The sequence below is a fragment of the Streptopelia decaocto genome (assembly GCF_964273445.1).
Source record: "Streptopelia decaocto genome assembly, chromosome: 16".
Taxonomy (NCBI): domain Eukaryota; kingdom Metazoa; phylum Chordata; class Aves; order Columbiformes; family Columbidae; genus Streptopelia; species Streptopelia decaocto.
Window position 1 is genome coordinate 12,163,689 of NC_138671.1, and position 22,059 is coordinate 12,185,747.

General features: G+C 49.6%; 1 protein-coding gene across 2 annotated transcripts in view; it reads left to right on the plus strand.

The window, feature by feature from the left end:
• MAP2K4 (mitogen-activated protein kinase kinase 4) overlaps positions 1-22,059 on the plus strand; it is a 94,911-nt gene that overhangs the window by 41,230 nt on the left and 31,622 nt on the right. For both annotated transcript variants that reach the window (XM_082066939.1, XM_082066940.1), the window contains exons 3-4: positions 9,127-9,301; positions 19,490-19,609. In XM_082066939.1, coding sequence (XP_081923065.1) covers positions 9,127-9,301; positions 19,490-19,609 — 295 coding nt within the window. The remainder of the gene's footprint in view (positions 1-9,126; positions 9,302-19,489; positions 19,610-22,059) is intronic.

Here is a 22,059-nt window from a genome sequence, read left to right on the forward strand (position 1 = left end):
GTCGTTGCAGTGATTTCAGATTGGGTCCACCTTTTTGAAACACCCTGTACAGACGAGATCCAGAATTACATTTGGGAACTGGGAGGTGCCAAAACTTCTCCCGTCCTCCCTCCAGCAATGAACAGTCTTCAGGTCTTGAGCCCTTTGAGCAAAATTATCTTGTGGCCCCTGTGTATTATCTGTGTCCCAAGGTGCCCCAGGGTCCCAGCGAGCTGTGCCTGTTGCTGCTGTCCCGCCAAAGAGGGGACACTGAGCATCCCATATCTGAACCCATCAGTTTGGAAAGCATGCTCTGGAAACCTATCAGATGGTACCGATTTCAGTTAAAATTTATTGAGGGAGCAGGAGATGCTGTTGATCATCTTTATATAACATCTGAGATCCTGGACTGCCCTCGTGGCCTTTCTCCTTTAGCTTTTTTTCTTCTCGGCCCATGAATCTGCCTTTCTGAGCTGGGGATCGACCCGAGGTCGACAGGAGCAATAGTGTCCTGTGCTGTTTGTCCTCGGGACTGGTGTCCTGGGACGTGGGTGAGGTCCTGAGGCTGAGGAAGAGCCTGTATCCCCACCTGCCCTCTTTGAGCAAAGCACTACCTTAATATGCAAACCCTGCTGGTGTTCAGAGAGGAAAGTGGGATGAAGCAGATTATTACATGTAATGTCTCTGGATACATATCTGTGCACACAGAGGTTTGGCCTCTACCCTTTTTTTTGATAAATACATTGTTCAATAATTATTTATAATAAACAGGTTAGGACATGGCTTACACATTGGTCTGAGCTTGGTGCCTGAGTGGTCTCTGCTCTACTGCACAGATGGTGTATCTGATTTCTGACCCTAAGTGCCTGTCACTGTTGGACTCCGATTAATCTGAGATGGTCAGGCACAGACTTCTCTGGTTGTGTGGCATACAGAAATGCCAGAAAGGGTTTTGTATATGGACCGCCACTGTTCCTGTCGGTGATTTAAGTTGGACTCGAACCCTCCGTTTCTAGATGAGGCTGTTGTGAACCACAGTCCTGCAGGAAGCCCCCGTGCGCAGCTGCCATTGCCAGCCGTAGGAACAAGCCGCTTGCTGCTGTGCAGCGTTCTTGGCGTCACAGGGGATCATCAGAACAGGAGCACATCCTTTATCTCTTCAGACGTTAATCACCACCTCATAGTAAAGTATCTCGCATTTTACCCCAGCTGCAGAGAAGTGAGCCAACTCTTCTGCTTTGTGGGTTCAGACCTTTTGTCATCTGTACACATCGAGGAACGGAGAGGCTGCAGATTTGGAGACTGCTTTGCCCCACACAGGCCATTGTCAACGACTTCTGGTTTTGTCCGTTGCATAAACAAGTGACTTCTCACATGTTCTGTGGAGGACATCTGGACTGAATGAACAGACTGCACCCAAGAAAAACAGCCACTAGATAAGGAGCTCGTGGGACGGATGTTGTGGTGGACGAGATGGATGTGAGGGAGGTGGGGGTTGGCCTGCAGGGCTGAAGTGGTTTTGCCATTCTGCTTGTCTGAGGAACTGACTTCTGAAAAGGACTTAAATTAACTGGGTTCACAGTACATTGCGTCCGTGAAAACTGCAGACATCGTCTTGGAGATCCAGGTGGATGTTCTTGCCTCCCATCATGAAGGTCCGTCCACTTTGGGAAACCTCAGAAAAGTGAGAGCAGATGGCCAAGCCAGTCTACAGTGCATTATGGCGACCCTACACAGCCTTCTCTTTGAGCCCGTTTTAATATTTTCTTTTGTAAAATGTGCTTGACGTGAATCTGAATGAGCAATTGGTCCTTCATGCCTGACATAACCGATGCCTTCGCAGAGATCAGTGTGATCTGTTGGAAGGGATTGTTCCAAAGAGCTCTGGGGCAGCAGCGGGGGGGCGCTCTCCTCTCTGAGGAGTGGGGGCGCTGCTCTAGAGTCCAGCTGAGTTTCTTTTGACTCTCTGATGTTCTAGGCGGGTATTTCATACCAGTGGAAGTTGGGAAAGGTGATTCTCTTGGGCCACTGGCCTAACTCCTTACACCGTCCATAATTTTCTGTAAACACCTTTACAGAGTTCACAGAAAACTACCTCTTGGCTCCTGAGAGTCAGTGCAGAAAACTGTGCCCCAGGCAGCCATCTGGGCCGAGAGCAGCATGGACACCTCACCGTCGTGGAGCATGGTGACCTTCACCAGGCGGCTGCTTTCACTGGCCTGTGGAGTCCTATCTCTTAGAGAAGGGACACTTTACACATACAGGTCACATTTGGTATGAGCTCTTTTCTGGTCACCACACTTGTGACAGCCGCATGTCCCTGGAAAAGCAATGTGTGTCTTGCGGTTCGGTAATGCTTTGTCTCCCATCTGTCCTTGTCTGCCACGGGAAGAAAAATACTGCCAGGTGCATTTGTGGCACTGAATGGCAGGTTATTTAAGGCTGTGATACAGCCCGAAGCGTTTTATTTTGGTTTTTTTGTGTTGTTTTGTTTTGTTTTTTTAATTCCAAATAGAAAATAAATCCCAAAGGAGAAGTTGGAGAGCTTCTAGCTTTCGCAGGCTAGGGCTGGGACTTTCTGACATACTGAAGTATAAATTAGAAAAATTGCTTGTTAGAGTAGTTGAAACAAGAATGTTTCATCCAGTGCTGTCTATTATCTACCTCCCTCGAGTGTTTCCAACACCGAGCTGAGCAAACCCATCAGTTGACATTGCTGACTGTGGGTAGCTGGCTGCCTCAGTTATTTGTACGTGTGTCCTGGTGCTTGTTTTCCATGTGCCCCCATGAGGGGCTGAGCGGGGGCCCATCCAGCTCAGAGGTCACAGTTCCTCGTAGTGGGAAAGGAGGTTTCTGGAGCCGGACAGCTCGAGGGACTCGCGGATGCAGAACCAACCCGACTTCTGTTCCTGGGGAAGTCTGGTGACACGGAGTGGTGATTGACCTTCATTGATCTGTCAATTGTGTGGCTCCAGAGCTAATAGGAAAGGATGTAGTTGTGCAAGACATGCAAACTTATTCATTCAGAGAGGGGATAAGATGGATGGCGAGCTCACCTGAGAGACACCCCCAGTGCTGGTGTGGGGGTTCAGGATGGAAGCTAGATTTAAAAAAACAAATAAAAAATCAAAGTTCTGCTTTAGAGACCACAAGACAAGGAGAGCCACAAGACAAGGAGAGCGGTGATGGTCAGCGTGCATCGGGGAAACAGCTTGTCACCGACACGCGAGTGGTTGGTTAGTAAGTTGAATGTAGTTACTCATGTTCCTAATCATAGTAAGAATATAGTTGGAAATAATAATTGCCATTGCTGTAAGAAAACAGATTTCTCACGGTGTTAAACTACAGCTCGAATCATCAGATGCTGCATTGCTCCCAGTAAGGGGAGGTGGCTTAGGTGAAATTTGGCAGACAAATGTAATATATAGCTCAGTAATTTCTTACGCTAAGCACTCACGTTGGTGTGACAAGCTGAGTGTTGTGTCATACGTTATTGTGTTGTGTGACAACAACACCATGTTTTCCTGTTGTTTTTACAACTTTTCCTGGCTGGAGTGATACACGAGCAACCCTGGGTAGTAATCGCAGTGTCCCATTGGGTTTCAAAAGGGGAGAAGCAGGTCTCATCCAGAAACTGTCCAGCAGGCTACACTACGCTCCACTCTCTCTTGGCCATTGGCAAATATTTTCCATACCCACAAAAATGGCATCTACTTAAGTGATGGAATTTGTCTCAGAAATAGTGTGTTTCCATTGAGTTATTTTTGTGTAATGATAATGATATTGCATCTCAGTATCATTTTGCAAAGGATTTTAAGTACAAATCTGGAGTTTTTTTATTGCTTCTTACGGCTGTGCCCGTGTCCCTGCCTCCTGCTCTCTCCGGGCAGCTGACCGCGCTCAGGATGGGGTGTTTCGGAAGAGGAGTCAGCATTCTCGGGGGGGTTATTTAAATTAATTAGCTCAGAGTTTTCTGGTATTACTCTGAAATGCTTGAATCCAGTGTGAGTTTGAATACCCAGCCGTGATGGGTTCAGCAAATGTGCTGTAGTCTGGCCCAGGTCCAAATCAAAATGGGTTTGAGATTAATGTGCTCAGTTAAATTGGGTACAGGCTCCACCGCAGTGAATTGAGGTTTCCCCCGTGTCAAGGGCAGGATTAATCAAAATCCAGTGTAACTAAGCAGTTTGCCAGGGGAGTTTAACACGAAATATCGATATTTTACAAGCCTCAACCAAACCACATGGAGGTGAGGGAGCCTGCAGCCCCCAGAGCGGGCTGGCCGGGTCTCGGGCTGTGGAAGGGGCTGTGCCATCTTCCGCACGCTGGTCACGTTGCTGAGGTTTTGGAGAAGCGTGGAAAAGCAGAGCAGTGCTGGGGAGAGTCTCTGCCACTTAGTCATGATGAAAAAGAGCACGTGTGCTTTTGCTTTTAGTCTGAGTAGGTAAGAGGTGCAAAACTAAATAATTCTCCTTCTTTGGCACATTTTCTGTATCTCTTTGTGTCTGGGAATCTATTACTGAATATAACTAAGCCTTAGGACACCTTACATAGGTTAGAGCAAAACCAGTTTAATTCTGCCGCTCTTGCCAGGACGCTGTTGCCCATAAACTTATTGGAAGCAGAGGTTTCTTCTCACAAGAATCTGGAAGATTTGCGAGAGCACCAACATTTTCAACCCTCTAGAAAAAACATAGAACATTTCTTTTGGATACTCTACAGTGAAATTTAAACTAGGATTGCTGTTTTATTAGTTTTGACCTGCAGCGTCTGAAAACTGTTCTATAAGTAACACAGACATTGAGATAGCAGCATGACAACCTCTACAAGCTATGTGAAAGTCTTGGTAGAAACGCGTTAGCCAAAGCCATAAGCCATGTTTCTATTCTGAAGTTACGAACAGTGCGCGGTGTTACTAAAACCCCGCAGTTCGCGTGGGAGGTTTTGAGTTAGGATTTCTGTTTTAGCATCCCTTTGGCTGGTTGTCCACAAATCAGTTTCTAAAATCCCGTTGTGTTGTGCAGCTTTTTTACTGAATCCGTGGACAAGCAGAATGTATTTTCATGAAGCGTAGTGTAAGCAGGAGCTGTAATGGTAGATGTGCTAGCAGAACCCAGCACTAGGCAGCTTGCGGAGCGCCGCTGGTTCTCTGGGATCTTTTTGACTCTGCACATTTGTTTTATTTGTGTCAGCTGTAATGTCAAGTACCTCAGGTTCTTTGAGTCCTGCAGAACTCCTGACAAGTAAAATAAAGAGGTGACAGGTAGCTACTACAGCATCTTTCTGGCCTTGCCTCATGTCTGGGAACTTTCCATTTTGCTTTAAAAAGTCGCAAAACTTTCTCTGCTTTTTCCAGTGGTCCTACTGTTTCATGCCAAGGAAACGCTTGTTTCCCAGCCGGGTGCTGGCGGCGGGGCTCAGGGAGCCGTGGCGGCTCAGCCGAGAGCTCCCGGCGGCTCCGTGACTCTCCCGGGGTGTCGCGGAGCTGTGGCCGTGGGGAGCTCGAGTCCCGCACGCGTGTCCCGGCCCGACAGGGCCGTGGTGCCTGCCCCTGCCTGGCCCCGCCAGCCCCCCCCGCTGCACCCACGGCCGTTTCCATTGCGGACAAAGGGCCGCTGTTGGGAGGGGTTGTTGTCTTGCTGGGTGCTCCCGACCCCTGGGAGAGCGGCTGTGACAAGCACAGCGACCAGCTGCAGCGGGACCGACACACTGGGGCCTTTCAGTGTGGGGATCGCAACAACCTCCTCCGCCTGTCATCTATTTCTTTCCTTTTTCCAGCACTTTTAAGACTTTTCGAAAGCAAGATGAAGAGTTGGAAACTCAGTTCCTGGACGTCAGGAGCTAGAGTTCCCAATGAGCATTTGAAAATTCTACTTTTAACTGTCTGAGAACTATCTACTACTCTTTAGCTATTTATTTGTTTTTAAATCATACATTAAGCCCCAGAAGTCCACTTTACACATCCTGATCACCTGGAGAAAATATACCCAATTTTGCCTGCAGTTGCCAGCCTTAGAGACATTTGGTTTCTACAGCTTAAAACCAACATGGTAGGAGGAGGCAGATGTCCGATCACATTTGTGCAAACTGATGAGCGCTGAACACAGGGACTGAAATCGGAGCGGCTGCAGGAGCAGGGACGGGGCACTAATCACTTCTCACCTTCACTAGACGCTGTTCCACGTGGTTGCCCTTCTTCTATGTTCTGAAGCAAGCTGTTGTAGCGTTCAGTGCAGCAAGGTGTAGTGCAGGGTTTAGGCTTTTTTGTATTTTGGGAGCAATCTGCCCAGTAGATTCACATCCTCATATAGCTGCAGCAGTGCCAGTCTAGTTATAGACGTGCTGCATTGATGATTTATTTCTTCTTATTACCTGACTCAGTTTTACATCAAAAACATTCCCATGTTATTTCAAGGCAGAGAGTCTGTGTTCTAGATTGGCTTTTTTTAGCTGCTTTCTTGGCATGGAAATCCTTTGGGATTTTGATTTAGACGGAAAAATTCCTGATATAAAGCATGTTTTTTTGATGCTAAAAGTAATCGTTGTGTTCCGGTTACTGACTCTCAAGATAGGCCGTGCTGCTTAAAGGAAAACTGCATTGCTAACTTGTGACCAATTAGCTGAATGAGCAATATCTGCATCAAAGTGCCTGTCACTCTGTCAAACTTGTCATTGGATTGTTTGACCGTTTCCCTGGGTATTTGAAGCAGAGGTCAGCGGGAGCGGTGGCTGCGTTCCCGTGAGCACACGGTGGCCATGGGGCGGGTGGCGGCGGCTCGTGCCCATCAGCCCCAGCTCGGGCACAGCTGGGGACAAACGGGCGCCGTGTGGCACGGGGACACGATGAATTCAGACTTGCTTTTCCTTCTAATGTAGGGCAAGAAAAGCAGAGTTTCTTGGGGAGAAAAACGGACAGAGGGAAGAGCAGAACTGGGTTTAATTGCTTTATTTGAATAAACCACAGCAACTTTTAATTTTTTTAACTCTTTGAGAGCTTCAATATGAAATAGTGTTTTGAAACAAGAAATGGAAAGGGTTTGCTCAGAAAATGAAATCTCACATTTCGCCCTCCTGGTGCCACCTCTCTGGCTTTTCTTGCCGTCTCTCTGAAGGAGCCCGATGGCTGCGTGTCCGTCCCGGCAGGGCAGGCAGGACATGCCTGTTTGCCGCTGCTGTCTCGGCATGGTGCTTGTCACCTATGTTGTACCATCAAAAAACCCCTCTTTTTGTGGTACAGACAAAATAGGATGGTCCAGCAGTTAGATTTATGCATCTTCCAACGCACGCTATTTGCAGGACAGCTGGAAAGGCTGGAGGTCACGGTTCTTTTCCTTTCATTTTTTTAGTTTCTTTTTTTCTTCTGTTATTTTCTTTTTTTGTCATTTTACTGCCTTATTTTCATTCCTTGCCTTTTAGTAAGCCGCTTCCACGGAGAGCCCCCTCAGTGCAGTGCGCTGTCACGCACAGAAGCTCGCAGACAAGCAGGAGTGCTAGCGAAGGGCCGCCGTGTCCTCACGTCTGCGCTGTGTTGTAGCACATCGGTAGGTTCTCCGCATTGTCGCGGGGCAGCGGAGGGACAGCGTGTGGCGCAGCAAATGAAACCCTCGAGCTGGGCAGGTTGGAGAGAGGAAGGCCCGGAGCGGGCAGAGCACAGAGCTGGACAGGGGGTGAGCGAGGTTCTTCCTGCAGCGGGTCAGGGGTTCAGGACGCGCAGCTGCTCCGAGCCCGGGCAGTGCTGAGCTGAAGCGTCACAGAGACGCTGGGCTGCGGCAGGTGAGCCGTTTGAACTGTAGCTGCTCCAGCGAGTTGACCTTTGGAGCAGACCTCAATGCCCTCGCAAAACCCAGATGCCAGATAGAACCTGGTGGAGGTCATGGTTGGGTCCACCATCGCAGCCCCAGGGGAGCATTTGCAACTGCTGGTTCACAAACGGTTGTGCCTGTCAACATGGAATCGGCTGTAACGTGTTTATTTCTCTGGCTGATAAACTCGATAAGCTTTATGTGTTTGGTCGAATGCTTCATGTGTGTTCTGCTTGTTTGGCTGGACCCTGGATGAGCGAGCGGTGACTCGATCAGATGCCCGAGAGAAGTGATCAGGATCTCCCTTGTACCCAGGGTGGTCAGAAGTACCTGTTTGCTTTAATACCTGCGCAACAATGGTGTGCCTTGCAGTGGGAACGGTCTGTAATGCTGTTAATGCTCCTTGAAGTGGGGAACTCAGGCTTTTGGCTTACTTTGCAACCCAAGAAGTGTGAATCAGCTGATCAATTAATGAAAACCTGAAAATTTGCATGGCATTTTGAGATGAAAAGTGTTGAAAATACTTCTGCATTTCCTACTAATTCAGTGATAGCATTGCTGCATTTAAACACATAATTGGGGGCACCTTAGAACAATGTGGAACTCTTCTCTCGTCCAAATTTTGGGCGTTATTCTGCTTCTTACCTGGGCAAACCCTGGTGGCTGTGGTAGGATCGATGTTCAACCAAGAACCTTAATGTAGGTGTTTGGTAAAGACACACTTGAACAGTCAGGTTTTGTTTTCATATGTCACAGCAACTTGTGTTGTTTTTTATAAAGATGAATTATTGGCTCTTCATTTTGTTTTGGATAAATCTAATGATTACCTAATTTATCTATTTTGATTAATTGCAGTTTTCCGCTCGGAGCGAGCTCTTTCTCGAGCCCGTGGTGGCGCGGGCGGCCCTGCCCGGGGGCGGCCGCGGGGGCAGGCGGGGGGCGCGGGGGGCACAGCAGCAGCTTTGGGGAGATGGGGCTGGGGAGGGCTCTTCAGACTCTCGGTTCTGCATGTTACCAGATCCTGCTTGAAGCCAGATGTATTTTGTGCAAATCAGAAAGAATTGTGTAAATGAGTGATTAGAATGACTCTGCTATATGAGACACATTGAATTTTACACCGCAGCTGGAGAAACTTGATTGAAGCTGCGGGCAAGTGTATGTCATTTCTGATTTAACATTTTCCCTCACCCCTGCACCCCCTACCCCAACCAAAATCCTTTGTGGAGTCAGATTGTTGCTGTAGCCTTTGTGAACCCCTCTCTTCTAATGTTTAATCAAGTGCTGAAAAGAGAAATTTACAGACTATTTAAAATGTGGAAAAATTGCTTCCCAATATTTTTGACAGAGAGAGACTGAGAACACACAGCATTGAATCATCAGGAAAATTGAAGATTTCCCCTGAACAACATTGGGATTTTACAGCAGAGGACTTGAAAGACCTTGGAGAAATTGGACGAGGCGCTTATGGTTCTGTCAACAAAATGGTCCACAAACCAAGTGGGCAAATTATGGCAGTTAAAGTAGGTGATGCCCATACTTACATTTGTACTTCAGTCAATTAGGGATGAAGTGCGATGGAGAATTAATGTTCCTCCATCTTGCACCCATCTACTGCTCTTTTCTATTTGTTTCCAGTGTAAAGGCTGCTATTTGCTGAAAACGCATTGTGTCGTGGGCATATTGTGATTTGTGAAGCTCTCGTAATTGCTTGTGCCCTTTTGAAAATGCATATCAGAAACCTGCTGTTTTGAGGGGATCACATGTCTCTGGAGATGGATAATGGGCCGTGGGATGTTCACCTCTGGGTCACTGGTTCAGACACAGCCTGGGTTGGCGGTGGGGACACGGTGACAGCTCACAGCTTCCCGGTGTCTTTTGTGAAATAAGGTAGTGACTTAAAATTTGGTGGAGCCTCACCAGGAGCTGCAATGGAGCGCACATCTCCTCAGGAGCGTTTTGTGCTTTCCGATGTATGGTGGAGAGTCTTTGCTTTGTGCTTACCATGCCGGGCCTGCTCTGGAGATGGAAACTCTAGCAGTTTTCGGAACTGTCTATTTTCTGCCTTACGCTACCCAAAACCTCACCTGAAGACCAGCACTAATACCAGCCTGGTTTCGCAGCGGGCGGCGCGGGCGGTGCTGGTCTCGGCGCAGGGCGCTGCCCACGGCGTCTCTGGGAGCCCTGGAGCCGGGGGGGCGGGCGGCAGCCGTTCCCCTCTCTCCTTCCCTTGGCTTGCTGCTGGCTGGTAGCTGAGGACATGGGTCTTTAGCTGTCAGTGCTCCCACCAGGGAGTCAGGCGAGCTGTGTAGGAGTCTGGGTTGCCTGTTTTTCCAGCTCTCTGTCTTCTTTGGAATATTCCCTGGTCTGATTTGGAAATGTTCACTTCTGCTGGTCTCACGTGCCAAGCAGACATGTCTCAGCCTCAGCTCTAGCTGCTGTGAATACAATTCATACTTGTCTATAGTGTGTCAGGTTACCGGAGTAATTCTTCCAGTAACTACCGATTTGCTCACAGCAGTGGGATCCCCGGCCAGGTCTCAGTGTTCTGGATCATCATGCAGTAGTATTTCAGCCTGGTTTTGAATCCCTGAAAGTCTCCAGTGTAGCTAAAGGCTACTTGTAGCTAAAGGCTTGTGTCTCTGGGTTGCCTTTGGTGGAACTCCTAGATGGAGTTTGCAGATGACAAACTGCTGATGTAGTGAAATGATGCCTGGACACCCCCAGCTTCTCAAACCCAGGGTGTGTGACCTGGGTAACTGTAGTTTTGCTCCTATAATCATAATAGCCATGGGTAAGAAAAAAGCATCCATATAGCTGAGCGGCTTTGCTACAGAAGCTCTGCAGCGGGTGCAGCTGTGCTGAGATCGCTTTGGTGGATCAGCCAGCTTCATCTGCTGGCACAGAAATTCTGTTGTCCCAGGCCGTGTTTGCTCAAGGGGTGTTCAGCATTGCAGGATAATCTTGTTCTGCTGAGGGTCTGTGGTGCAGGTACAGCTCCCATCTGGGTGGCAGGAGACACCAGTGCCATGCTCTTGAAGTGCACAGATGACTTGCGTGGCCTGTTGGATGGGCTTTGCCCAGGGAGGAGAGGCGGTCTGAGCCCGGGGGGTGCTGGGCTTGGGGGCTCACTTTTGAACAAACACAACCCGAAACGTCGAGGTTGTGGGCTGAGGTGGTACTACCTTCATTTCTCTGAACCCACTCCCCTCGGGTGGGCATGGCCGGGCCTGCAGGAGGAGGACGTTGCACGATCTGGGCACCACATCAGTTCTAAAACTGAGCAAATGAGAGCTGTGGGTGGAACAGTAAGCGAGGTCTCCAAGGCAGCAGCAGCTATTCCACAGCTTGGATGGGGCAGTTATTGGAGATGAGATTTCAGGACAAGGCTGAGCCTGGACTAGCAACTAGTTCATTCCAAACTACTCCTCAGGTTGCTGTTGCTTTTGGGGCAGCCAGGGCTGTGCATTAATCTCCCTTCTCCTGCTCTATCTAGATGTGCCCTATGGGCCACCTGCGTTTGGGACTGTCCACCTCCTGCTCTGTGTCCCCGTGCCCGCGCTGTCCTGGCAGCTTGCGGAGCTCTCGCCTTCTGAAGCCCCAGCTCCCCACTTGCGTTCAGGGAAACCAGCTGCTCCCTGTGGCCTCTCCTTCTGCTACAGGCAGGAACTTGATTCCTTCTCCTTCAGCATAATGCCCTTCTGTAAGAGAAGGTTTAGAAGGGGGATGGTGGTTTGAGAAGGTGTCGGTCTCGTGATTTGGTGTCTTGGCTGCATTCTCAGTGACACTTGCAGCCCCATGGTGTGGCATCGTGCTGCAGGCAGGGTGACAGCTGGGCTGTGATCCCCTGTCTCTGGACACCACGGAGTACCGGTGGTGCTGCTGGCCCTCACCTGTGCTTCCCCGAGAGCCACATCAGTGCCTCAGCCACGTCATCCTTGGAAGCATGTTCAGCACTAGCAAATAGGTTTATGGAGGCTGCAAGCCAAAAGTCGTTGGCTGTTCTGTACTGATGAGTGAAACACAGAGATTGCTCCTGAAGCTGCTAATTAGATGCAAAGAAAATTGGTACAAGGGCCTCCCCTAGCTGCTCCTTCATCTTTCTCCACCTTTACCCAAATTTCTACTACCACTGCTGCAAATTTTCTGCATGCTCAGGTATCTTCCTATCCCACTTCTGGAAGGGCCAAGTCCTGTTTGCAGCTCCCATGACCAGGCTGCAGCCCTTGAGGCTGGTCGGCCCCTTCTGCCATGGACAGATTCAAATCCTCTTTGTTCTACGAGCGTGCTGCAGTTATATTGTAAAGTGAGTGAAACGTTGCTGTTTCCCTGGAGCTGGAGCCTGTCCCTGGCTGATCCTGCAGTGCTGAGGAGCCTCCGGACACTCGTCCTGTTCGCCTCGGCCTCCACAGACACAGCTGCTGGAGTGCACCCCCAAGTCCTACTTCCAGCTCCTTCCTCTGGCCTTTTATGGCCTGTCACGCCTTTGCACAAGGAACAGTGTTTCACACAATCACAGGATCCCAGGCTGGTTGGGCTGAAGGGCCCTCTGCAGATCCCCCAGTGCAACCCCTGCTCACGCAGGGTCACAGAGCAGATCACACAGGTGGGTCCAGGGGGTTTGAATGTCTCAGAGAAGGAGACTCCACACCCGCTCTGGGCAGCCTGGGCCAGGCTCTGGCACCTCCCAGCAAACAAGTTTCTGCTCATGTTCAGATGGAGCCTCCTGTGTTTCAGTCTGTGCCCGTTGCCCCTCACCCTGGCGTTGGGCACCACTGAACAGAGTCTGGTCCATCCTCTGACACCCACCCTGAGATATTGATCCCATTGATCAGATCCCTCTCAGCTTCTCTTCTCCAGCTCAACAGACCCAGCTCTCTCAGCCTTTCCTCACAAGAAAAATGCTCCAGACCCCTCAGCATCTTCGTAGACCAGCGCTGGACTCTCCCCAGTAATTCCTTGTCCTTCTTAAACTGGGGAACCCAGAACTGGACACACAACTCAGATGTGGCCTCCCCAGGGCAGAGCAGAGGGGGAGGATTCGCCTCCCTTGACCTGCTGGCCACACTCCTCCTCACACACCCCAGGTACCATCGACCTTCTCGGCCACAGGAGACAGTGCTGGCTCATGGTCAACCTGTTGTCAACCAGGACTCCCAAGTCTTTCTCTGTAGAGCTGCTTTCCAGCAGGTCCACCCCCAACCTGTACTGGTGTCTGGGGTTATTCCTCCCCAGGTGCAGGACCCTACAGTTGCCCTTGTTAAACTTCATCAGGTTCTCCTCTGCCTTGAAGTGTTGTTCAGCTTCACCCTCTGCTCAGTTCCCCAAAGCGCCCGGCTCCGAGTGCAGCCCTTTTTCTGCACTTCCTCTCTGCATTTCTTACCATCACAGGAAAATAATTTCTGAGTGCTGAAATATCACCAAAATAACTTGAGATCTGCAGTGGAGGCACCAATTTCTTACATTTTTCCATTCTATGCACTTTGTCCTCATCAGCCAACACCTGGATCCCGGCAGATATAATTGTGGTACCCTTATCGAGGGTGTCCAGCTGCTCGCGCGGGCAGAGCTGCCGGGTCCCTGTGTGAGTCAGAGAGCTTTCATCTGTGCTTGAGCATCAGCGGCGAAGGGAGAAAAAGAGCCTCATGGTGTGGGTGCTGTGGAATCAGCGCAGCGAGGCTCCGGCTGGCAGAGCGCTGCTGCGGAGAGGCTGGGATCATGAGCTTTTGTCCCGTCCTGCCTTGCTCCTTCCTGCCCTTCAGCCTGGGTCATTCTGTGCCTCTATGGATACCTGTTTGAATAACAAAAAGACACAGGGCTCTTCAGGAACAGGCTGCCGGAGCCAGGACCTGGCGATTGCGAGGCTGCAGGTTGATTTTGCAGGCAGCCGGTTGTGCCTTGGGCACGATGTGTTTGGATCCCTGCCCTGCTCTGCCGTGGAGAGCCTCGTGCCTCTTCCTGGAGCCGTCAGGAAGAGGGGGAAAGGACAGAGGAAGGAGGAATCCAGCTCTGAGGATTTGTTTTCAAACCTTTCTCATTTTTCCCCCCTGGAAAATGTTGCATTATGTTTTCCAAATCTTAGTAAAAGATGGTGCTCTTATTCATTAGGTCCCTTCCTCTCCAAGACCTAGATATGCAAAGTCCCTTTTTGCTCTGGGTCAGTTGGCATTGCAGTCTACCTCAGTAGACTGAAAAAACCCTGTTAATTTTCTTGAGGATTTATCGGCATGTGAGGTCAATCAAGACTCTTCCAGATTGGAAAGAGAACAGTCCAGTTTTGTCCCGTGCCAGCTCTGTCGGTGCAAATTCACAATTGCAAGACCCGTTTGTATGTTGAATCCTCACCTCCTTGGCAGGTTTCTCTTCTGGGCTCCTTGCTTTCCTCGATGAAGTCCTGTCCTGGCCAGTATTTCCCTACAGCACCAGCTCTCTGCGACATTGCCTGGTCTGCCTCACGGTTCCACCCAGTGTCCTTTGCTTCTGGTTTCTTGTTTTCTCTTTAGTCTGTTTCGGCCCAGTCTGTGGCCGTTCATAAGTGGCCTGTGAATAATCTCCCCAGCTTCTTGGCTCTGCAGAGAGCCCCGATCCCTTCTCAGGATCTGCGCCACTGTCATCGCTCCTGGTGTTAACCCAGGGGCTTCGCGGCATCTGCTGTTCTCAGTCCCCCTTTGTGCTTACCCTCCAGCATCACCACATGTTGTTGTCCCAGCTGCTCTGCATCTTGTTTCATGGCAGTACCATAAACTGGAGGAACAGGACTGTCTTGGGCCCATCAGAGGAGCTGTTGAGAAGCTCCATTTTATGTGGGTGAATCTTGAGAAGCTCACCCAGCAGCCGGGGGGCTTCTTTCTGTCCTGAGGTTTCCTCTGACACCGGTGACAGTTCACACAAAGAAGTTCTTCAAAAGATCTTTGGCACACTTACTTTTTCCAGACTGGTATAAAAACAGATAAATGGAAAAAGGTTAAACTGGAACAGAAGCTGGGGAGTGTTCTCCCTGTTGGAGCAGGATGCTCTGCTTTTTACTTAAAATACTGCATGTAATACCTGAGTACTTAAATAGGTTTCCTGAAAGCAGGAAGGTTTCTTGTTTGAAGAGTGACTATTTAAAATAGCCAACCTTTAATGCGTTAGGTGCTGGCTGTGCGGGTCGAGAGCTCGAGCGCAGCAGCGATGTCCTGGGCTCGTGGGGACCCTCCACCTCCCGCCCCGCTGTTCCCGGGGCCCCCATGGCAGGGAGCACCCCCAACTTTTGGGGTTCAGCTTTAGTAGCTTCTGCCAGTTTCTGTTCAGCTAGTTCAGCTGGCTGAACAACACACCATCAAGAGACAAGTAGAATGGTTCATGCTTCGGTTGACCTCCAGGCTTCCTGTCACAGCCCCATAGGAACATCTTGCACCTGTTTTTAATTGAATTACTTTTCTTGTCAGAAATAGTTACAGCTGGGAGAGTAAGCCAGCTGGGGAGAGCACATTTTTGTCCACAATCCTCATGTTCAGTTTTCCCCCATCCCAAAAGGTGTAGTCATTTTCAGCTGTACACCAGAATTTTCTGTATCTTCCTATATCTCCCGTACAGGTCAGCCTAGCTGACTTAGTCTCGCTCTGCAGTACTGTGTCTTCCAGTTCCAGCCAGTGTCCTCCGATATTGTTGCTGGTTTCTGGTATTCTCTTTAGTCTGGCAGTGTGTCTGACCAGACTACAGGTGTTCTTCCACTTCTGCTCTAAACTTGTCCTAAGAAAATCAGAGCAATCTCGAGATCAGCTGGGCAAGGAGCGAGGCTGAGCGAGGCACTGTCCGGACGTGGAGTTCAGTAGGATGCCGGGCCTCTGAGGTGGCTGGAGTAGGTCGCAGTTCTTCCCGGAGAAGCCCCTGAGCCGTGGAGCCGTGTCTTGTTCAGAGCTCGGTGCCTCTTTCCCGGAATTGTGCTCGTAGTCAGTCTCGCTCATCACGGCTCTAACGCAGGTGTTCCTGTCTTTGGCTCGCCCAGGTGTTCTCCGGGGCAGCCCCACAGCTCCAACAGGCTGCTGAGTGTCAGATACCCCTGAGAGCAGAACTTGACATTTGTTTATAGCTCTCATAATCTCTCCATCCTTACCGTGATGCCCATAGAAACCCACCAAAATGACACATTAGTGTATTTAGCTCAGCCAAGGGTTGAATTTCTCTGTCCTTCCGAATTTCCTATATGGCTTCTGAAGAGAAGTCTTGGGACTTCTTGCAATCTGGCTTTATTGCAACTCGTCATTTCCATTCTTCGCACTATTAGGTACCCTCTCCCGGGTTGCTTCCTTATGGTTTATCGAGCAGAGTTTTCTGTTTCACTTACCTGTTTGGGCAGCTGGTTGAGAGTTAGAGTTAGTACGCTGGGAAGGGAGCGAATGGGTGAGGGCTGAAAGGACATGGGGAGAGGGAGCGAGAACTGGTGACAGGAGGTGTGAAAGCGGTTGTGATCACTGCAAGACCCGACATGCCTCTGTCAGCCCTAAATGTGTTTCAGATGGGGAAGTAAATACTCTTGTCCTCGGCAGTGGGTGGGAAACCCATCTGCTGGTTCAGTGTCCCCAGTCCCGGTGACACTGCCAGGCACAGCCGTGCTTTGTGGGGGACACAGGACAGCCCCGGGGTGTCTCGCAGCTCAAGGACTTGGTTTTCAGTTTGGAGTTTAAAGCTGCTTTTTTCGTTTCTTTCCCTTTTGTAACTGGTCGCCACCCACTGCACCTGAATCCTTTTGTGTGCATATTGGGGCTGGGTGATGTCTCTTCTGGTTTGGGTCCAGTTTCTGGGATCTGTCTGGTTTTAGGTTTCAGAGTGGTCCAGTCCGCAGTGTAGTTTATCTTTCTGCTGTTGATGCTGCCCAAGGCATAGCTTTGGGATCTCTTGCTTGTGATCTCAGAAGGCTTTGTCCTAACCCTTGTTTGTATTAAAACAGCCAGAGAATTTTCTCCTGGAGGATTAGCTGCCAACAAGCAACATTAAAAAGGAGATTCCCCAGCAGCCTCTACTACGAACCCCACTTTTTCCGCATGTGGCTTGTTTGGCCATGTCAGTGACTACGTGCAGTAGAGTGACCAGGCTGAGAGTAAGACCTGAAGCCAGGTCAGACCTGTCCTTCTCTGTCTTAAATGGTGTCTCCAGGTTGTTACTTCACTTTGTGTCTTCCTTCCCTCCCATCTGCCCTGTTCTCAGGTCTCTGTGGTAGCTGCTGCCATGTCTCGCGCTCTGCCTTGGAGCTCAGTAGCAGATGGTCACTGTGGCTCCCGTGCTGTCTGGGTAGTGACTGCTGGTGACTTCAGTCACCTTTTGCTGTTTCTCCTTTGTTTTGCTGGTGAACACTCGCTCCATAACTGGTGCTTTGAGGCCGCTGGTGTGCTCCAGCTTAACAAAACCATCTTTTCCAGCCAGGGCCGACCCCAGCTCAGCACCGTGCTGCGATGCTGCTCCTGTCCGAGTCTCTAGCGCTCTTGTGTGACCTCCCAATCCTGCACCATGTTACCTTCATGCTCTGAAGCGATGGTTGTTGGGTCCATGCTGGCTTCTCAAGGTGTCCCGTGGCTCCTGTGTCTACCTGGATGCTCTGTCCTGTAGCTGACCCACTGTCGCCCTCTGCCTGCCCTTTCTCCCTAGGGAGATGGTGTTTGGGAAGAGGAAGAATCTCTGGGTTTAGTATTGTTCTGGGGTGCCGTTAAAATTGCCTTCTCCATACAAGTTCTATTTCACACACTTTCCAGCGTTAGAGAAGTCGTAGCAGAGAAGCCAGTGTCAGAGGTGGGAGGAGGTGCAGTCAGGGACAGTGTTGAGCTTGAGGAGCACGTGGCTGTGGCAGGATGGTCCCGATGCAGAGCTGGGCTGGGGGGGCTCCCGGATCACCAGGAAAGAGGCTTTTTGGGGACAGCTCCAGGCTTGGTGTAGAAGGAAGATGTGACAGTGTGGAGTAAAGCTCCTTCTGGTGTTGCTCCTCACCAAAGAGGTGAACTGTTCAGAGCAGTGGGTAGCCTCTTGGTGAGAAACTAAACTGTTTCTTATAGGTCCCACCATGGTGGCCTTGGCATGTCAAGGTCTTCTGTCAAGGTCAGAGCAATGGCATTATTATTTCACACAGTGCTGATGGTGTCCCACCTAGACAGAGACATTCCGTTGGCTCAGCCTTTGGTACCTCGGTGGCCTGTAGACACAAGGCAAAAAACAATCCAACTCATCAGGCTTGCTTTAGTGATGTATCTGAACTTCTGTGGCACAGACTTGAACCAGTGACCTAGAGGTGAAGATTTTAGTTTCTTCATTAGTCCATTGAGCCATCTTCTCACTGCTTGTGACTCCAGAGTCCCAGCCGCTGGGTGGCCCCGCGGGGCAGGGCCTAGAGCTCGCGGGAGGGAAAGGGGCAGCGCAAACATGACAATGACTGGTCTAGGCCAAACTAGAGCTACTAGAACATTAAGAACAAGTGATGAAATACCAAAATATCAGGAGACATCAAAGGTAAGGAAAATTAGAGTCCTCATTTTGTGTGGGTCATCCAAAATAGCCCCAAGGTACAGAATCATGTGCTGTTTCTCAAATGGCGTGTTAAGAATGGCCAACCTCAAAAGTACCTTCAGGTGCTCCAGCCTTGTGCTTGCTGATGTGGGTGGTCCTGGTGCCACCCGCAGCTGCTCCCAGGGCAGCGGCTCCTGCTGTCGTGCAGATTTCTCCCACAGCCTCGAATAATGTTTTTTTCTCATCAGGGAAGGTCCAGGCTCCCTCTGCTGCTTTGGACTTCTTGCCAAATACCTTGTTTTTTTAATCATTTTTCCACGTGAGTCACACCTTCAGGATCACAGTTTTCCTCCTATGTGATTTAGGGAATGCATTAATCAGTGCAAGATGTTAAATATGTCTGTAAAATCACATGAAAAACTCCGGATGGTCTTCTCCATCCTTCATTTATCAAGCTTCATATTTGTATATGTAGAGTTTTCTATTTTCAGACTTCCAAGTCCAAATGAGACTTTATATATAATATATATATAAAGTATAGTGTGTGTATCTATATCCAGATACATATATAGTTACGTACACATAGTATATATATTTTTACATATATATAGTATCTTTTATATAGTGTCCGTGTTCCCTAGGGAAGCACGAGGTAAAGAATTGCTAGTTTTAAGAGAAGAGCTCATGAACCGTTGCCCCCCGTCAGCATCGCCAGAGCGGGTGTCCCGGGTGCGCTGGTCCCGTCCCGCCCCCCAGCCCTGCCGAAGGAGCCGCTTTGGCTCCTGCTGGGCTGAGAACTTTGAAACGTAACGTTCCTTGATTAAATTTCATAACAGCCTTCAAGCCCCATCCAACATGGCTGAGAACTGTGTGAGAATTTGGTTTGAAATGGAAGCCTGAGTATGTTTGGGGTTTGTTTGGGTTTGTTTTGGGGTTTTTTTTTTTGCTCTAGTTTTCAATGAACTCTCTGCTCTTTCATTTCATTCTGACATTTCATCTGAAAACGTTGATGTTCATGACAAGACTGGGGATTTTATAGTTTGAATTAAGCTGTAGGGGTTTTCAGTTCTGTTTCCTGTTTGAGGACACCGGTGAGGTCTCTGGGGCGTGTTTGCGCATGTGGGGGTGCCTGCTCAGCGGTGGGTTGGGGTCCCTGGCGTGGTGCTCTGAAGTGGGTCTGAGGATACAGTCATGGCTTGTAAGTGATAAAGTCTCTGCCACTCTTCCTCTTTCAGAGAATTCGGTCGACAGTGGATGAAAAAGAACAGAAGCAGCTTCTGATGGACCTTGATGTAGTAATGCGAAGCAGTGACTGCCCGTATATTGTTCAGTTTTATGGCGCGCTCTTCAGAGAGGTGGGCACTCCAAACTTGCTTCATTTGTAGCGGAGTTTGGTTTTTACCTTTTTTTCTTTGCAGTTGCCAACTTGCAATATGGAGGAGAAGGTTAATTTACGTTAGGTTTCTTAGCTCTCCACTTTTAACCAAGGGTATTTAACCAGGAGTCCCAGCCATCCGGGCGCTGCTGAGCACACACCTGCTGTTCCCCTTCGTTATGTCTCTCTGCGGATTCCAGTCTCTCCCTCTTTCCTGCTTGTCCTCCCTCTCGGCGCACTCTGGGTCCGTGCGTGCTGCCGGGCTGGCACAGCGCTTGGGTACAAATGCGCTTTATGTGCGTGGCTGCAAAAGGCGACCACATTGACAGCCTGTGTCCCTGTAAAAGGGCGGCTGCTGGGATGGGGTCACAGCTCCCCGTAGGGTGTCTGATGGGTGCACGGACGTGGCCAGGCTGGTCAGAGCTTCTGCCTTGTGGTGGTTTGTACCTGCAGATACATAAGGAAACAAGGTGCAACCGTGTGGGGTCAGCCCAAAGCCCATGGCCCTCGGGATCTGCTTGTGGAAGGGTGTACGATACGTCACCATGGCCTTCGGTCACATGCAGCCTGATCGTCTCCTGTGCTAGACGTGCTGTCTTTGTGCTGAGTGACTCTTACTGGATTTCTTTTCCATGAAAGTGTTCAGTTTCCCTCTGAATATATGTACATTTATTTCATCCATGGTGCTCCCTGAGAGGCACTTTCCTTGGTTGTCCATCCCTCATTTGAAAGCCCATCAGCTTGATTTGTTTGAGTTTTCATCCTGATGTTTTGAGTGGTAGCCCCAGTGGTTTCTCTAGTTTTTGTGTTTGAAGAGGCAATAAATGGTTCGTCTTCATTTACCCTCTCCAGGCCAGTGAGGATTTTATGGACAGTTGCCATATTCCCCCTCTGTCTTGTCCTACCTAGTCATACATGGAGCCCCTTCCAGACCTTTGGTCATCTTTCTTGCTTTTCTCTGCATCTTTTTTGGGACAGAGACTGAAATAGCATGACTGTTCTTGAAAGGAGCAATATGTGCAATTGCCAGCCTAGGGGCTGTGATTTTGCTTTGCCCTTTTATGCACATAGACACTGTGTGCTGTGGAGTGGGTTATTCACTGTGCTGCTTCCTTGAGTGCTTCCAAGTGGAGAACAGAGCTTGAGCACTGGAAACTGTGAAAGCAACCACAGTTAGTCCTGATGTACTTCAGCTGCTCATGGGCAGCAATATGATGTTAATCACTGCATGTTTGGGACTGTTGTAACATCTGCTTATAGTCATTCTGCATCCCTTTCTCCCGAGAGCAGCGACTCCTGCAGCTCTTGTGCAGGCGTGGGTAATTCCTCCGGCTGTAGTTGCGCTGGTGGTGATGCTGGCACAGTATAGGGGGATGGACATGTAGCCTTGCATGTTTTCCACTGCTGCAGCACAAATCCAATAGATCTACTCAAGGGAAGAAGGAGAATAAAGACCCACTGTCTGCTCGTCATCCTTGCATATTATTGGGTGTAGCAGCCAGTGCAGTGTCTAGTGGGGCTTTACCAGTGAAATGTTGGAGAAAGAAGGTCAGTGTTGTAGTTGAAGCCTGAAACTAGGACTGAATTTTCAATTCCTGCTTCTAGAGTGTCTGCCTCTGTAATTTTGCCAGGTCACTGCTCTGGCTTTAAGTCTGTCTCTAAAATAAGGGTAATAATTCTTCTTTTCCCATGCTCTGCTTTTTCTTATCTGTTTAAACACGAAGCCTTTTTGGGCCGGGAGGCGTTGTCCATGTTCACACAGTGCTGGCTCCTGCCAAGTGTGGAGCCTCAGCCTTGGCTTAAAATTTCCAGCTTTGCTGAAACATGAACGATAAGGCTGTCAGCTGGTGTGAAGAAAAGTCTTTGGGCAAGACAGTGTCTTGCCAGATGCTGATGAGCAACGTGCTCAGAGCTGTGTGAGCCTGTCACCGCTGTGCAGCTCTGGGCACGTCCCAAAATGGCACTATAAATACATAAATAGCATAAAAACCTACCTTGATCAGCCCCAAACTGTCAGCCTGGCTTATGGTGCGCCCTTTGTCTCTTCCAAAGCTCCTGTCCTGCAGCCAGGCAGGGCTCCTCGGCTCTGGGAGAGGTTTCAGTCAGGTCACTCTCGTTACATCATCTCGATCCCTGTAAGGCCCTTCTCCCCCTCCCTCAGAGCAGTGCTGTTTGCTTCTGAGACGAGAGCAGCCTTCGCCCGGTCTCTGCCTGCCAGGGGGACGGTACCTCGGGGGTGCACAGCGGTTAAGGTTAACGTTTTCTGTCTTGTCATATTAATGACATGTTCTAATATTATTTGCATCTTTTAAAGCTAGGAAACTATGACAGCACAGAAAGGGGAAAAAAAAAATAATTCACCAGTATGTTTGAAGCCGTCCCACGCGCTCGGTCTCCTTAGCAGATGTGTTCCCAAATAACTGCGAATGA